This window comes from Rissa tridactyla, chromosome 5 (assembly GCF_028500815.1).
Source record: "Rissa tridactyla isolate bRisTri1 chromosome 5, bRisTri1.patW.cur.20221130, whole genome shotgun sequence".
Lineage (NCBI taxonomy): Eukaryota > Metazoa > Chordata > Aves > Charadriiformes > Laridae > Rissa > Rissa tridactyla.
In genome coordinates this window covers 39913616-39926149 of record NC_071470.1, presented here as the reverse complement: position 1 = coordinate 39926149, position 12534 = coordinate 39913616, and the positions used below count along the sequence as shown (strand labels likewise).

Here is a 12534-nt window from a genome sequence, read left to right as displayed (position 1 = left end):
TCTGGGCACAGAACAAATTTGTACCAGTTCACATCTAAAGTTCAGGGAACGATAAATTTAATAAGTACCATCTTTATTGTAGGTGCACACTTAAGGACAGAGTCATCTCCATAAGACTAACAGCTGCATATGTACAAGGGTTGCATTTAGTTAATTATACAAATTTTTAAACCTCTTATTGGCCCCGTACTGCCATTAAAAAACAAAAACCTTGCACAGAAAAAGCATCACTCACTCTTGAGAGTCCTCGTTCAATGCACACGAAGCGCCCTCAGACACTTCTATTCTGTGGCTCTTTACCTCTCTCTGCTGGCAGGACCACAGGGAGAAGCCGGGGTGCCAGACTGAGATTAGGACCGAAGGGACAGAGGGGAGGTAGAAGAGGACAATAAACCTTCATTGCTGTATTTCTTAGACTTTATTCTACTACTTGTTTAGATACTAAGTTTTTAGGACAGAGTGGTATGAATCTACAAATGGGGCAAATCAGGGCTCTGATCCCAACTTGCTGATCAGCCTAATATTGCTCCAGATATTGAACAGCAGATGCCTAGGCTGCTGCTGTTCAATATTTGGAGTGATATTAGGCTGATGAGCAAGCGATATTAGGCTGATAGTTTAGCAGCTATTTCTACCCCAATTTCGAAGGCAAAAATGATTCAGAGCACAACAGAAAGAACACATTTTGCAGTGTAGTTCAAGCATGGAATTACTGCAGGGAATTCTAGCAAAGCAAATAAAAGTATAAGGCATTTGGGGGGAAAAGCTGAAAGACAAGAGCAGCCTGAAGTTCATAATGAATACCTTACAGCACTGATACCTTACAGCAGTCCTTCCAAGGCAGATCTTCGGTGCCTGAACAGTATCGTCCACCTCCAGTGTTCAGCAGCCTTTAAAAGGGCTTTTCTGCTGTGCACATTTCTGCAGCACTGAGCACAAAAATCACGCAGTGAAAAGCAGCTGTGTGTTAAAACGGGAGTGATTTAAATCTCTCTGTATCTGATAGCCGCCGAGTGCTGTTTCTCTTAACTTTTACCACTGCTGACATGCCAGCATCAATCTGTTCCTCCAATCTGTGCTGGTCTGTTGGACAGGTTGGGAAAGGGACTCACACACAGAGGACACAGATGCAGTCCTACAAATTAGTGAAAGAAGCCTGAGGATAAAGGACAAAAGCCACATCATTATGCCCTGCAGTTGGTACAGCCTTTTGATTTGAGGCTAAACCTCAGCACCAACGCTGCTGAGCTAGAGAAAACGTCCGCTTTTAAGCAAGCTGGCTCTCCATCCTTGTTTATCAGGCTGATATTTTACAGTCCTTGTTTTTATAGGAGAAAGTATTCCCTCAAATGAAACCTTTTTACTCCAGCGGAGATTCCCTCCAGGAGGCAGTTTGAGGAATTGCCTGCCCTGTTTAGAATTGGATATGTTACAGTCTATACCTTCTGCTGCAAATTGGCTCCCAGTGCACTTGTGTGTGTCATTTTCACCTACCCACTCGCAGATCGCACCAGCCACCGGAGCTTCGTGCAAAGGGCCGGATTCTGCCAACCCCAGGAGCTGCCGGCGGAAACTGTCATTAAAAACGGCTTGTAGCAGTGGGCCTTTTAACACATTTCTCTCTTGCCATGGAGTGGTCTGTAAGGAATGTAAGCTAAAAAGGTTGCTTAAATATAATGAAAGATCACTTAAATGAGGAGCACAAAGCGCAAAGAACATACAAGATGAAGAAATCCTCATAGAAGGGCAATAATACAACAGTACCTATGGAGCTGGAAAAGACAGGACACAAATGACAACTGAACCAGTTTCTCCCATCAACACGAACCCTACACATTTCCTTGCCCCCGCCTTCCTTCTAAGGATCCTAGTACTTTTTAGCTTCCTCCAGGACCAGGGGATGAAAGGGGATACACACCACCAGATGACACGCCAGCACTTCAAACACACTTACCTTCTGCAGACGGAGCTAAATGAAGGAAGTCCGTGGATGTGGTCATGAAACAGAACCAAGCAATAGGAAGTTTCCTAAACTCACCAGTTCTCTTGAAGTTTTCATAGCAAAAATTTTTACTTCTAAACCATTACAAGAAACAGCTATTTCTTCCATCAAACACTTCTGGATCTGTGAAGTTCAACCACCCAATGCGGAGACATATGACCACCCAAAATCCCCCACCAGGAGACCAAACCTCCCCAAAGACTTCAGGGAGTTTGTTATCCAAGCACGTTCTCCAATCGTGTTAAAATACCTAACCCGAATGACTAAGAGAACAAAAATACACCCCAAATGGTTGTATTACCAATAATATCTTTTTATTTAGAGAAAAATTATGAAATCATAAGAGCCTGTCAGAGACAGGGCTTAATTGCAGTGTGAGGTATTTCCACTACACAGAATGTTTTTGGTTGGTGGAATTTTAATAAGTGGAATGTGAAACATTCAACTTCATATCTAATAAAAAAAAAAATAGTCTGGCTCTTAAATATTCAAAGAAAAAGTTTGGTAAATAAGCTAAGCTGAAGAAGTGGAGATCAGAGAACATTTTCTTGCTCCAATACATAGCACTGAATAAATACTTATCAAGCAGCTATTCATCCTCTGTTTTGCTGAGTACATAATTGATACACCTATGATAAAAATCATGTTTTTAAAACATTTTTCTAATGTAGGAAAAAACCCTATAGCTTCCCTCAATAAAAAGCTATCAGCAGTCTAGTAGCTATTGACGGTTAAGAGATCAATTCTTCGTTTTTGCTAATGATGCCCAAGAAATAGGTTTTTACCACTGTGAGTTAATGGTCATTTTCCCAAGTGGCGAAACCATTCCAGTTCAAGAGCAACTACAAGAGCTACCGGATGAGTGTGAGAAACCTGAAAGTGGAAGAGATGTAGGTGTTGGCAGTGTTACTGTCCATGAATCATCTCAAAGAGATTAACTGGGGTGAAGCAGTATTTATTCTGGAAACCTGCTTAGAGATGGTCATGGGGAACTGGAGCAAAGTACAATTATGGCTCTTCAGAGGTTTTTTTCTTTAGATGATTATGGCACGTCAGAGGTTTTTTTTCTTTAGATAGTCCACAATTGTTCCATTTCAGCTCATTTTGAAAAATCTGCTCTGAAAATGTAGAAAAGACTCACTCTACAAGAACCCTGTCAAGAAGATGAGTGTGGAGGAGATACTTGACATTACATAGCTTTAGGCTTTTATATTTTCCATTTTCCATGTGGTGAAACCATTTCAGCAAGCAATATAGATTGTGCTGAGCTGTTGTTATGCTTTCAGCTACTGCCTGCCATCCTTCATGAGAACCATGAATTTCTGAATGAGGAAAAAAAAAAAGGAATTTGAACACTGTCAAATGCGCCATACCACAAAAGTGGATCAGTCAGGAGATTAGTGAAACAGCTCTGTCAAAACAACTTGTCTTCTTGATCTCAAAGTTGATATTTGGGAGTGGGGGTGGGGTGGGTTCTTAGAAAGCTAATGCATTAAAACTCAGCCCAAACTGTTATTTTTAAAGGCTTCTAAGGTGATCATGATTTTGATTTTGATTATGAAACCTAGAAGACCATTCAGGCATCTCTTCTACACACGTGCCATACCTAATCCATGCCTGAAGAGCCTGTCACAAGAGTGGCAATTGCATCTCTAAGGGGCTCTAGAAATCAAACCTGTATCAGCTCTTAAACAAAGACGATAAAGTTGAGTGCTTCTCCTTTGAGCACCACGTGAAGATCTACCCAGCCTTTTTAATGAGTAATAATAGCAAATTAGCCTCTCTCAGATACAATTGCGTTACCAGGTCAGATGAGCCAAGTCACTACTCCAGCATATACTTCTTGCCCACAGTGAACACGAGGCGATTAGCTCTGTTCACAGTCAAAGGAGGGGTGAAAAAAAAAAAAAGAAAAAAAACTTGGTTAAAAAAAATAAAAATCAAATTATCTCTCATCTGCTGGTCTTCTGCCAACATGTGGCAACTTCATCAGTGCATCAGAGGTGTGTGTGACACTCAGTTATCAGCTACGTAAAACATCAGACAGCTCAGTCTTTTATTCCAGCATCAACCCATGCATGCAAGCCACAAAGTGGGCACCTCTCCAGAGCTGCATCAAATGCCCTTCCCGAATTAGCACTAGAACAACTGCAAATTGCTAATGCCTCATAGCCAGGGTCCATCTTGCTGATAGTGGTGCAGAAAAGACATAAAAATGATACAACTTAGCTTAAGGAAAGCAAAGATGTATTCTCCAGGCATCTTTCATTCACCAGTAGAAAATTTGGGGCGATATCTATGCAAGTGAGATGCTTCCCCTCCCCCAAAGCAATCAACCAGCACATCGTATGTTCTGCAAATGCACCAGTAATTAATGAGACGCTTACAGCTGTATATATCTGGCACACTCGTATTTAATTCAGCACTGGCAAGCGTGCCAGCTACCCAGATCTCCCTGCACGCTCCCCTCCACCTTTCTGCCCTCAGGGGTAGGGAACAACCGATGCTCAGAGTCCAAGTTTCATGGCATACGCTGAGAGCTGCATCCAGCCCTACATCCTCCACGCAGAGACAGCAACCACAGCCCCATTTCCATCAGATTTACTGTTAGATCTTCCTCTCAGCCTCAGAGAAGGGGAGTATTTGGCTAATCAACATGAGAAGTATACCCAACGCCTGATGTCACCACAACCTTAGCATTCAATGAAACCCCCTTTCACACAGATCATCTGAGCCTTTCAGTTCTTTGGTAGAAATGGTCATCATTGGCAAAGCTGAAAGTTCAGCATTATGTTATGACTGAAGCACAGCAGTAAACACAAAGGCAGAATGATACCATGTGAGCTGCATGAGCAGAGGGTGTCCCAGAAGTTCCCATTCACCTTCACCCAGACGGATCACATGAGTGCCGAACAACATTTGATGCTTTAATTGCCCAATTTACCTCCGGTTTCATTACAACCGGCCAGCTCCAGAACTAAAGAAGGACTGATAACTGCTGGCTTCATGGATCCTTTCTCCAGGTTAACAATGCAGCTTTGGCTGCTTCACAATTGTGGTTGCTCCTGTCCCACTGCAGCCCGTTCACATTCATTGTCATCTGCTTTCAGTCCCCTTCCATCTTTACTCTTTTTAGAGTGGTTGTGGTATCCTGGGTGAACATTCAAGTCTCACAGTCTTGCTGGGATCTACCCATAGCTTGCTCACCTCTCCCTGTGGTTTGGTTTAATTAATGCAGCACAGCACAATTAAATACAATAACAAGCACATGCTGCAATTCCACCCCAGTCTCCTCCTGGGAGAGCTGCTTTATCCTACAGTCAGCAAAAGTACATAAGCCCCTCCAACATAATCGACACTGTGATCAAAGTGAACTGTGTCAAGGTTTTACTACAAAAAATATTATTTTTTACACCAACATGCTAACATTTCTCTATAAAAGGCGTTTTTGGCACCATTTTCTCTCTCCTCCTCCACCCCGTACCTTTATTTTACACTTAAAACCCTCCAGCTTGCATAATGAGGTTCACCTCCTGCATATGTTGTCATGACTGAGGGAAACAAGAAATGGGATACTTTTGTTTTCTCTCTCTCAATGCAATTCTGAATGAACTCTGGGTATATCCTGGGTTTGTCACTACGCAAACCCAAAATGTAGGTCAAAAGTCTGTGTGGTTTGCCACAGCAAATGACTTGTATTTCATCTGCCTGAAGGCAGATGGGAACTGAGTCATCTGCTGCTGCAGTCATTCTCTGCTTTTCTCCTTTCCTGAACCCTGGTTTCTTTTTTCTTACCATCAGATTAGGGTTGAAGGAATGCAGTGACATCAAAAGACCAAGGGGGCAATGCCTCCCACTGCACATCACGCAGGGAGGGGATATTTCCCGTTTATTTTTTGTTGAAGCCATGCCTCTTTCCCAACACAGCACCTACCACACAACTAGCCACTTTCTAAAGTGAATGCAAATTTTAATTTTCTTCATTTACCTGCTATACTTGTCTTTCATGAGAAGAAATTATCACACGTGAACAGGGGAAAAAAAAAAAAAAAAAAAAGAGGTTATTTGACCTACAGGGCATGGGAGTAGAGCACACTACCATTTCCACGACTGGTTACATGGGAGGTGTACTGGTCCTTTGGCACAGCCACTTCTTACAGCTCCTGAAGCAGGTCTGCCAATCAATTCATGCTGTTCTTTATATTACATTAAATTACATAGGACTGAAGTCTTCTGTGCGAGATGCACAAACACACACTGCAAAAAAGCCCTTGTGTCAGTGTTCCGGTTAAGTGTCTGCACATGGACAGATAAGGAAAAGAGTTTGAGATAATACCCACAGGAAAAAAACCTGGTGATTTTTCTTTCATGCTACTGATTTGGAGATAAAAGTCACAAAAAGCAGTCTAACCCTCTGCAATATACATCTCTGCTATATATGTTCATACAGATGAATATCAAAGTCCAGAAAACTGGACTGACAGGGTCTTGGAGAGATCACCCAGCCCATCCCAAAGCACAATCAAGTTCTACCAAAAATGACCCTTTTCTCAGCAACTGCCTAAACCCTGCCAAGGCCTTCACATCAGTGGCGTTCCCACAACCTCCTTCAGCTGCCATCCCAACAGTAGGAACATCACCCACCAAAAAGCACCACTACTGATGGTATCATCTACAACGCGAGGACATCCGGGGGTTATACGTAGCCCAAATTTCAGTGAAGAAAGTGTAATTATTATAACCAATGGGAACACAGTAGGAGAGGGGGCTGATGCATCACAGCTGCTGGTACAAGAACCTACAGGACTGACAGCAAAGTTTCCCTCAGCTAAAAAAAGAAATTTACTTCTGTTTTAATTGTACAAGCACACTTTGCAATGGAAAGGGAAGCAATAGCATTGGCCAAAGGTAATTGATAACTCTGCAAGTCAGAAACCACAAACTTTCTACTTATTCTAAAAGAATCCACCAACTTGTATGTTTGTATTGCAAGCCCCTCGCTATCATTTCTGCTCAGCAACATTTATAATGCAGGAACTTCAGAACAACCCAAATTCACTTATAACACACTGGCAGTTGAGCTGCAAGGGACCAGAAGCAACATCGCAAAAGTCATCGATCAACTGAAAAGCGCTGGTACAGGATGTTACCCGTAGAAATACCAAAAAACTCCTGCAGTAGTGCATTTGACTGTAGACACAGTCTAAAATGCCACCTCATCCTTCCCACTTTAGACTGCAGAAATTTAACAAAGGCTTTTTCCTCTTACCTCCTTGTTGGTAACTCCCGGAGGCAAAGTCCCATGCTTGTAATCCTCCAACAGCTGCACAGCTTCCTTCAGATGACTCTGCAAATAAAACAGCAGTGTGGTCTGCAATGCTTGTCCTGCACTGAATTCTTTTATTGAAGGCAATGAATTTAAGTTATAGAATTATATCTTCTTTCATGCAAACTTTATGATAGATGCTTTTACCCATATGATATAAAAGGAAAAAGGATGCATGGACACTTGTTTTGCTGGTTGGCACAGCTCTGTTGTTTTGTGTCTAGCTACAGAAATGGTATAAAGGCAAAACACAAAAGGGAAAATACAAAAAAACTCCTCCTCGCGATGCATCTATAGAAGACATCATAAAAACCCAAGTCTTCAGTGTGGTACCAGAGATCTGATAAATCTTGGAGAGGAATGAGTTCTTGCTTAAAGGGAGAAAATAGCTTAAGACAAAAGGGGTACATTCAGGTGCAATGTGGAATACCCACCTAAGACATTGGTATCACTCTGTGCCAACTCTCAGATTAATATCTCCCAGTGATGTCTACAGGGGAACGCTTAGATTGAAGACCTGACTTTGCTCCCACACCCTCTCCCAGTACAGGTACTGGGGAGGTAGAGCTGAAGGGAAGAGCAAGGTAGAAGCCTGCACATATTGGGCATCACCACTAAGAACTCAGTGCCCACTAAAAAGTTAAAACAAGTAACAGCAAGTTTTAGCGCAATCTCAGCACAGCCTAACAGCACTGCCTTGTAATTGCTCATTGGAGTTCAATTTGAGTTAATTTATCTGAAATACCGTGTCATTTTCGTATACTTCAGCCGGATCTCAGAGTGCCACTACGCTGAACTGTTGACCTGTGCTGCTTTTCTACGGCGCCTGTTACACACTCATTCAGACAGGGTTTTCGCAACCAGTTATGTTCTCTCTAAAAATACCAGAGTCAGTCAGTCATCAGTGCAGTTAAAGTTAGAATCCGACTATCACCAGCGATTCAAATACATGCATGGGTAAATAAAGATCTTCCCCACATTGTGATAAAATAGAAGAATAAATACATGTCACGTGTTCAGGAGATCACAAGAGCATTAAGCCATGCTACCAGCCTGTCAGAATCATCAATTTACTCCCAGAACAGTTATTCATATATATAGACATATCAAAAAGTGTTCTGCAGTTGAAGCAGTGAAAGTTTATAAAGACATATAACATTTTCAAGAACCATATATATAATAATTTCAAGAAATATATATATTGTGTGTATACATGTGTACTACATTATATATATAGTGTGTATACATAAATACACTCTATATAATATATATATATTTCTTGAAATAAAAAAAAAAACCAAACAAACAAACCACAGGGCAGAAGTAGACAGGTAGAAAGATTCTTTGATTAGTCTAAGCTAAAGAGGAAGAAGTCAGGATATAAAGAGCAGCTTCGGTGGGATTAAATCTGCTTATCCAAGCCTGCAGAAAGCACCAGATCACCAAGTAACGGCTCCCAAATATTTGAAGCCAAACAAATCACTCAGCTAAACATTTTCAAAAGCCTCCTGCAGGTTATCTGTCATCCAGATGAGTAACACTGACTTCGGTTTGACATTTCTGCACTAGCTCTGTTGTTTTGGCAGCTGTTCTAATATTAGTGCCGGAGGACATTTCATAAATACAGAATATTTTGTCTAAAATAACGTGTAGTGTGACGGTGGTTCATCTAAAGCCCTGTGGGTTTTAGTGTAGTTGTGTCAAGGCTCTTTGTCGTCACTGCAAGCTCCGCTCTCACAACCCTCCTGTAAATAAGGCGAGCGTCCCCGAGCTCATTACGAGCTCGCATCCATGGGATCGGTTGCAGGGAAATTACTTTTCTCCCTTTCATGCAAACATCAAAGAGTACTTTGTTGTTTCCTTGGAAGCGCCAGCAGTTACGCCAACCTGAAAGCAGCAATTAATGAATGACTATTGTCCTCAAAACATTCAACACACAGGACATATGGAATAGTGGCAATTCCTTCACTTTGCAGAGCAAGCGGTTTGGGATCAGATCCACGACCATTTTTACACTGGCTGAGCTCACATCATCAGCACCACGTTATTTCCAGCCCTGGTATTTCATATATTTTATATATTCTCACAAGATTAGCAGCTACTCAGCAGAAGTGGAGAGTCTGTACAAAGACGCCAGATGAGGCTTAGCATCAAATAGGAACAAACTCTGCAAAAAACTGTATATTCTTGGCAAAACATGAGCTCAGAGATGGGGCTTGTTCGTGTTGGGTGCTAACGCCAAGGTCAGCGCAACCAGCCAAAGCTCATGGCCCTGTGTCAATACACACATGTAATGAGTGATAAATTTTCTGTTTTCTGCCCTATTTCTGGGCATGTTGTCCTGAAATTGGCTCCCTCTGACTCAGCCCATCCCACGCTCCATGCCTGACATGCCCCTGGGGAAAGAGCTGCCCATCATCCTTCTCAAACTTCACTAAGCCACTTGCTTGGGACCTCCCAGAGCTGCTATGGGTTTCTCCTACCAGATGGGGCTTAGGTCCATTCACCAATTCTGGCACCACCCTCGACTGCTGGCATGTTCATTCCCCGTCCCAACAGGAACTAGGCTATATTGAGAGCATGAGGGATCTCAAAGACAGATAGTTAAGGCCAACACTGGACTATATTTTAGTGCTAGATACAAGCACTTTCTTTTGCTCTTCTATTCCCATTTTATTGGGGCATTGTGAAATTCAGAAAACTATCAGATTTTACAGATTTTACAAAGAGTATCAAAGCTGAAGGATGACTGAGTGTGTTCAAGAATCTCCCCGCCTTCTTCAAAGGCTAAGCAATCACCCATTTCACCTAAAAAGCTGGCTGCGGAAATACTGTGCCTTGCTCCAAAAATCAAAGGATGACATAAAAGCTTTCATTACTGGTTCAGAGAAGTCATCCACCCAACTCAAACTTTCCCCAACAATGGCTACAAGCAAGAGCACAGGCAAAAACAGGAAGGTGGCAAGCAGAAATAATGGCTCCCCTAAGCACCTTCCCAGCCTCCCACTGCTCTCAGCCAACACTGATGAGGTTTCTGTGGATTTAGTGATCTTCAGTGTATTTCTCCTCCAGCCGCTTGCTCTGTATCTCCTTGAACCAAACGGCCATCACCCAAGTAGACATAAGAGACAAGCTGTATATAGCAACAAAAATTTGTGTCTTAACTCTTAGCCCTCTTCCCTTACGCAGACGCAAGCTAAATCTGTCTTAAAATTTAGAGTTATCTTAATAAAAAATAATATGCAAGTGATAAAGTGAATATGTGAGTCCTTTCCTGGAATGAGTTTGCCTTCTATAGGAGCATAAGTAAGCGCGTCCAGAATACTTCAGTGGATATGGCCAGTCACTGGTCATACTTTTCCACATCTATCCAATATCCCAGCCAGAGAAATGAGTCCTTATTATTTAAGCCAAATCCTCTTGACACTGGCAAAAAGGCAGAGTTATGAATTAGGCTGATATTTTCTGGTGACATAGCACTGGGTGACGTACTGTTCCCCCAGAAGGGCTGAGGATCTCATACAGAATAAAAGCTGACCTTGAGAAATGGGCACAAGGGATGAAATCCAACAGCACAGATGTGTGGCCATGCTCAAAGATCAAATTTCTGCAAGACTCTCGGGGCTCTGTAGCTGGAATGACCAACTACAAGAAAGACCAGTTAAGAGTGTTGGTTGATCACTGGAAAATTATGAAGCACTGCAGGCACGAGAAACAAATAGGATTTTTAGGCTGTTTCAGGCATTTCCAACATGTGAGGAAAAGTAATCACACAAAATCACAAGAGGACTTGAGCCTCTTGAAGTTCTTCTTGATAGCTCCTTGCCCTGTTGGGCCTCATGGTTGTTTAAAAATATCATATTAGGAAAAAGCTATTACCTAGCATGAGTATCAATAAAATAGAATTGTATAATATTGTAGACAGACAGATAATCCAGAGGTGAAAAGCCAGACAGCTGAATGACTAATGACTGCAGATCCAGGGAAGACAATCCTTCTTGCCTCCAAAGCTAGAAAATAACCCAGGAGTGCCAGCACAACATTCTGGAGAGCCATTTGTGCTCATTATTGGTATGTGTTTTTGTCACTGAAATTACCTACACTGTGTGTCTTGCAAATTATCTCCACAGAACAGCGTGTAACTCTGAATGAAAAACTGGAAGTAATAGATGAATGGGTCTGTGTTCTATTTTTTTCTCCTTCTCTTGAGGAAATCTTAGTAGTTACTATAACAACCCTGGCCAGATCCCATCTTGTTTAGTATGGTAACAAACAGAAAACAAAAAAGCCCGATTTTGCTTTTAAAATTGCAGTCTTCATGAATTTCCTCTTTCAGCACCATGGGGAGAGAGAGGAACTTTCTCAAAGAAGAGTCCTAGACCAACGCTGCTGATGGCTCCCAAGGTTGACAAAAGAGCGATACAGAGAGCGAACAAAAGTGTTAAACTTAAGGACCACATTAAGAAGACACCTTTCACATGGCTTGGAGGTGTTCAGGTAGTTTTAACCAATGACCCGCAGCCTCAAAATTTCATTAGTGAAAGTACACAGTTGCCTTTTATCCCTTCTAGAAAAGTCAAGCACGCTCTTTTAACCAGAGCCTCCAAAAAATAGGAAGTAACTTCACAGTGTGCAACAACTCCAAATGCCAACCAGCTCCACTCCACGGCTTTTAGCACGATACAGCATTATTATGATAGTCGATAATGTCTAAGATTACACTTCATTTCCATTTTAACAGGGAAAAAATAGGTCTGTCTACAAGGTTGTGCTACTGATTCAATATTTATTGTTGCTTGATTTCTCTACTGCTATCTGTAGGAAGAAGTGTCACTTGAGTTTTTACAGCATCACCTAAAAAAAATGCAACCACAGCTTTTACTAGTATGTACAATTTCTTTCATACCCCTTTTCTCATAAAAACTAGAGCACTTCTAGTGGTGGATGATGGGGTCTCAGCTCTCACAACAGGGTGCTAGACAGACCATCTGCACCCGGAGGATGTTCTTACAAACCTAAGCCCAGAAGCAGTGCCAGGGATCTACCATGCTCAGCGACTCAGAAGCACAAACTCCATTCTTGGTGCTCCACCACAGCAGCCTAAGCCACATCCACCTGGGAAACACGACCCAACAACAAGAAATCTTTGGAGAAAGGCTCAATCATTGCCTCGTGCTGAACACTGCTGGAAAACACCCAGTTTTTG

The 12534-nt window shown here is 42.1% G+C and overlaps 1 protein-coding gene across 5 annotated transcripts in view; it reads right to left on the bottom strand.

Annotated features, from left to right (window-relative positions):
• SFXN5 (sideroflexin 5) overlaps positions 1 to 12534 on the bottom strand; it is a 104594-nt gene that overhangs the window by 73854 nt on the left and 18206 nt on the right. For 4 of the 5 annotated variants that reach the window (XM_054203119.1, XM_054203117.1, XM_054203118.1 and 1 more), the window contains exon 3: positions 7272 to 7349. In XM_054203119.1, the coding sequence (XP_054059094.1) occupies positions 7272 to 7349 (78 nt within the window). Of the gene's footprint in view, positions 1 to 820; positions 1157 to 7271; positions 7350 to 12534 lie in introns of all 5 variants that reach the window. The other variant, XM_054203122.1, reaches the window with a different exon arrangement.